This window comes from Salpingoeca rosetta (assembly GCF_000188695.1).
Source record: "Salpingoeca rosetta unplaced genomic scaffold supercont1.19, whole genome shotgun sequence".
NCBI lineage: Eukaryota > Choanoflagellata > Craspedida > Salpingoecidae > Salpingoeca > Salpingoeca rosetta.
This window is the reverse complement of record NW_004754915.1, coordinates 1,129,887-1,134,594: the sequence shown is the minus strand read 5'-3', so window position 1 is coordinate 1,134,594 and position 4,708 is coordinate 1,129,887. Positions and strand designations below refer to the sequence as shown.

Genomic DNA, 4,708 nt, shown 5'->3' with positions numbered 1-4,708 from the left:
CATGCAGGCATGTGTCGTGCCGTCATCTTAGTTGATGACGGGATCGCCGCCGAGAGGCAAGCAGTTCCGAGGCACTGGGCACGGCGTGACACGACACAGGCAAACGCTACTATACGACACTCACGAGTTAAACATGACGTCAATCAGACTAAACATGACATCAGAACATTAGGAGAACAAAGAACATCCAGAGCAATACGATGCCTCGAAGGGCGAGAAGGGGGAAACAGTGGGACACAGCGGGACAAGGTGCAGTGGTAAGGGAGTCGGAGAGGCAGAGGGGAGAGACAGAAAGAGACAGGCGAGCGACGTTACAACTTGCCTGTCAACACCGAGGGTGGTGCTGACCACCAAGGAGACGGGCAGGCTCCAGCAGCTGCCTCATCGCCGAGCCCAAGCACCCACGGTGCTTCGGGTCCCCGCACTCGCTCCTGCGCTCAACGCGGCCCGCGCCGCACTGGCGCCCGCCACGACGTGGAGGACCATGATGACGATGATGACGACGAGGGCGATGGCGACGACCACGGCGCTCAGCCATCAGAGGATTTCTGCGACACAAGTTTGACGAAATCAAATCTGACAGTTCGGGGCTAGCAATGTCGTCAAAGTCAAACTTGACAAAGCTCAGACAGACAAGAGAGGTTGATGATCCCGCCAACCACTCGAATCCACAAGCAAGACAAGCACCATGGCTGCAGTGACCTGGAGGGGTGTGGACGAGCAGATGATGATAATTGCAGCATCGCCCCACAAGACGTTTCAGCAGCGTCAGGCTCTGCTACTCTACTTTATGTATCGGCGACTGGCGAGTGTGCCACGTGCCTGGGTTGACATGTCCAACACCCTTGACTTAACCATCTTCACCAACAAGGAGTTCAAGTACTTCTTTCGCGTGCACTCGTTGAGCCATTTTCGTCGTCTGGCAATCAATCTGAATGTTCGACCTTGGTATGGCCGAGAGCATCGCACAAAGTACGTTGCACTGACGCTTGACGTTCACGGCGATATTGCGTTGCACCCCTTGTCCACTCACCGAAAATAAATTGGCTATCAGGCAACGACACGCCCTTTTCCTGCACAGATGCGGCGTACTCGTGAAGCCTATGCTGTGCAAACAAGTATCGTGAGAACTCCAGCCTGGAGGCGTGCTTGCTCGAAAGATCCCCAGCAATGTCCAACAGGATCGTTGAAAGTTTCCCTGGAGACCAGCTAAGGCCTACAAACATCGCAACGAGAGGTGGGTGAGGGCTTATTTGAGATAGACCGCATGCAATTGTCAACACGAGCATGAAAATGCGACTCACAGAAGCTCCGTAGGATCGTGCTGAGCCTGGATGGATACGACAGACGATGCATCAACAGAGCCAGTGCAACCAGACCATTACACCTGCAAAGAAGGCACATGAGTTTCAGATAACACAGGAGATCTCTTTCGTTGTCGTTGTTGTATCGAGTGACATGCAGAACTCAATATGTTCCCTGCGTTTGTGTGTGTCACATAGGGTTCGTGGATGGGACACTCATTGCCATATCTCGCCCCCGACATAGGCGCCATCAGATTGCTTCTTACAATGGGTGTGTTCTTCTAATTGTTTGCGTGCTCGTGATGAATATATGTGTAGGTGTGAGGAGATTGTGTCTTCATCGGGTGCTTGAGTGGGCTCATGCTGCGTTTTCACGAACCTCGCTGCTGTAAGGCACAAACGGCACAACGGACTCAAGCTGCAGGCCATATCCCTTCCCAATGGTATGATCGGCGCGCTCTTTGGACCAGCACCAGGTTTGTTCTCGCTGCCGGACATGATGAAGACTCTCGTTACAGCAAACCAACCCCTGCCCACTCAACAGTCTTGATCACGCTGATATGTGTGGTACTCTCTCTGTGTGCGGGTGCTTCAGGTCGCTGGCATGATGCCAGAATCTACTCCGCCTCCCACGTAACGGACAAGCTTGAGCACCTCTCCTCGTCCTTGAAAGTTCTGGGAGATGCTGCATATGCTCGGTCCGCAAGACTACTGCCCTTGCCTCGGAACGTACAAAATGGAACACCTGAGGCTGACCTTCGAAGACACCTTTCGTCAGTAAGGGTCAGTGTGGAGTGGGAGTTCGGGTGTGTTGGAAACTCGTTTGCTTTTATTACATACAGCAGGAGCCTGAAGGTCGGGCAAGGCCCTGTCGCTTCTTTCATTCGTTGCGCTTTCTTGCTTGCAAACTGCTTGAATTGTCTCTACGGGAGTCAAACAAGTAAGTACTTTGCTTGCCACCCCCCTTCTCTCGAGGAATACCTCTTGAATGATTGACTGTGTCTTTTGTGTATTTGCGTTTACTGAAAGTAAAGGTACCCGTGACAAGCTTCACGAAGCGCTTGGTAACATGAACACAGAATACACGACGCCGAGAAGAACATGCGGTGGACGGTTATTGTGCACGCCCCTTGGAAAGCGCATCGATTGTCTTGGTCATTGTTTCCAAGCTCTTCAGCATCGCTGCGAGGACCTTGCTGTTATCCTCCTGTGCAGAAATCAGATGATGCAACGGATGCATGAAATGAGCACAGGTGAATAAAAACATGACAGCACACCGACAAACCGCGCTGAAGGCAACTGACTGTACCTGCTTCTGTTTCTCGATTTGCACCCGTTGTTCCTCCAGCTCAAGTGCCCTAAACAACGCAACAATCGTGAATGAGGGGCGCACAACCATACAACATCAGCAACGGCAATAGCAGCCACACGCAATCGTATGACGCACCGTGTCTGCGCCTGTGTCATTGCTTGCACTAATCTCGCTGGAATGGGCTCCTCGTCTTCATGCACGGGGGAGCGAGACTCCTTGGCACGGCGCTCCATGGCAGCTCGCACAAGCTGCGCATCCTCTTCGCTTCTGCGCTTCTCATCTTCGCGGCGGTCCTGAACGAGCTTGTCTTCCATCTCGTAAAATGTCCTCGCTGCTTGCAGAATGTCGGGGTGAAGAATGTCAGCTCCCAAACCGGTCCGAGACTTGGCGCTGTCTGCATCACGAGCGGTAGCTACCTGGCGTAATATGTGTTTCTGTGTGCGAATGCCACACACACACACACACACACACACACACACACACACACACACACACACACACACACGCACACACGCACACACGCACACACACAATCCAGAAACACCACAGTATATTAAGAGAGCGCACCCCCGAAGCAGCCATCGCCATCGATGGCATCAACGTTCAATGCTTCTCCATCACGCTCACAACAAACAGGGACAGAATCACGCACGCGCTGACATACCTGCATGGTTTCTGTTGTAATGTTGAACGAACGGTCCCTCTTTTGAACTAGAGCCACGAGCCGGTCTTTCACATCATGCCACTTAGCTCCAACGCCGTGCTTGCTTTTGAGACGTGGAAGGTCTGCCTCCACGGCCCATGTAATGGCTTGCGCCCATTCTTGTGGCGTGAGCTGCGATCGCTTGCGCTTCTTGCGAGGATTCTCCATGATTTCTTTAGACAACCTGCCTCTGTCAAACTTTGGACGTTGGATCGGATCTGACAAGTTTGACGGCGCACTCACTCAAGTCTGACAAATAAAAGTTGCTGACTCGACAAAAAAGAGCTGTTTGTCAGATTTCGTCTGTCAAACTTGTGTCGCAGAAATCCTCTATCTTCGTCCTCTTCCTCTCTCCATTCTTCCGCCACTCCGAGCGGAGGAGCGCAGGTGGCGTCCCGAGCCTCTGGCCTGCTGGATCCCCGTGATCCACAGGTTGACGCAGCCATCTTCGCTTCGCGTTCCTCCTTGGCGTCCTGACGGGACACCCGCTGCGGCTGGCCATCACCAACAACCGTGGCCGCTCCGGTGTGCTTGCGCTGCGCCGTCTCCGCGAGCGCTACATCCGCAGCGGCAAGGACCACGTCAGCCGCCTCAGGCAGCAGCTCTCCTCAACCACCTGGTTGCCCACGGATACCGTCGACACGTTCATGTCCCGCATCACGGACATCAACTCGCAGCTCCTTGCTGCCGGCGTGTCCATCCCGGAGGACGACCTGCGCACCCTCGTCCGCAACGAACTCCCCGCGGAGTTTGATGTGGCGATGCGGTTCATGGAGCGCGAGGACCCGCCGCCGTCACTGTCCAAGATGACGGCGGACCTCATCCAGGAAGAGCGCCGCCTGCATCGTCCCAAGAAGCGCACGCCTGTGCTCGCCATCGGTGGGCCAGGCTCTGGCTCCTTCGCTGCATCGCCGATGCACGCTGGCACGTCGCCCTCCGACACGAGCGGTGGACCATGCTGTCCACCTGCAGAGCGCGTGACTTGCGCGTTCTGCAACTTTGTTGAGACACGACAGGTGTGTGTGTGTGTGTGTTTACTGTAGGCAAACGCAACAAACAAGAACACAAGGAGAATGAACAAGCACAACAAGCGGCTGCCAAATCAACTCGGGCAGCACGCTCAAACAAACACTCGACAAGTGCACACACAGTCAACAGAGCTGCCAAGGCGACATGAGCAGAGTGTGCACGAACATAAACAATCTAAACAATGAGCAGCATGCATACATGCGCGCAGAGCAATGCTAAGCATGGCATGAATGCTTGCAGGCAAGCATACACAACAGACAACACTTCACAACACTGCATGGCACGCACACATGGCATTTGCCAAGCATGACGGGCATGCACACACACACACACACATGGCACACAACTCACGTGTGTAGG

At 54.1% G+C, this 4,708-nt stretch overlaps 5 protein-coding genes across 5 annotated transcripts in view; 3 read left to right on the top strand and 2 right to left on the bottom strand.

The window, feature by feature from the left end:
• Positions 1-34: 34 nt before the first annotated feature.
• Positions 35-594, top strand: PTSG_12664 (uncharacterized protein; the record flags this gene model as incomplete). The annotated part of the gene is made up of 2 exons (XM_004991721.1): positions 35-85; positions 337-594. The coding sequence occupies 2 exons, from the start codon at positions 35-37 to the stop codon at positions 592-594; spliced, it is 309 nt and encodes a 102-aa protein (XP_004991778.1).
• A 94-nt stretch (positions 595-688) lies between these two features.
• Positions 689-2,292, top strand: PTSG_07972 (uncharacterized protein; the record flags this gene model as incomplete). Its single annotated transcript, XM_004991720.1, has 4 exons — positions 689-972; positions 1,698-1,780; positions 1,900-2,002; positions 2,280-2,292. 4 exons carry the CDS (start codon positions 689-691, stop codon positions 2,290-2,292), a joined length of 483 nt encoding a protein of 160 aa, XP_004991777.1.
• A 126-nt stretch (positions 2,293-2,418) lies between these two features.
• PTSG_07971 (uncharacterized protein) lies at positions 2,419-3,198 on the bottom strand (the record flags this gene model as incomplete). The annotated part of the gene is made up of 4 exons (XM_004991719.1): positions 2,419-2,511; positions 2,614-2,662; positions 2,752-3,032; positions 3,184-3,198. 4 exons carry the CDS (start codon positions 3,196-3,198, stop codon positions 2,419-2,421), a joined length of 438 nt encoding a protein of 145 aa, XP_004991776.1.
• Positions 3,199-3,355: 157 nt separating this feature from the next.
• PTSG_07970 (uncharacterized protein) lies at positions 3,356-4,362 on the top strand (the record flags this gene model as incomplete). The annotated part of the gene is made up of 2 exons (XM_004991718.1): positions 3,356-3,441; positions 3,762-4,362. 2 exons carry the CDS (start codon positions 3,356-3,358, stop codon positions 4,360-4,362), a joined length of 687 nt encoding a protein of 228 aa, XP_004991775.1.
• Positions 4,363-4,470: 108 nt separating this feature from the next.
• Positions 4,471-4,708, bottom strand: part of PTSG_12663 (uncharacterized protein) — a gene marked incomplete at both ends in the record, with an annotated part of 4,168 nt that continues 3,930 nt past the window's right edge. Inside the window, one exon of the mRNA XM_004991717.1 lies at positions 4,471-4,479. Within this exon, the coding sequence (XP_004991774.1) occupies positions 4,471-4,479 (9 nt within the window). The remainder of the gene's footprint in view (positions 4,480-4,708) is intronic.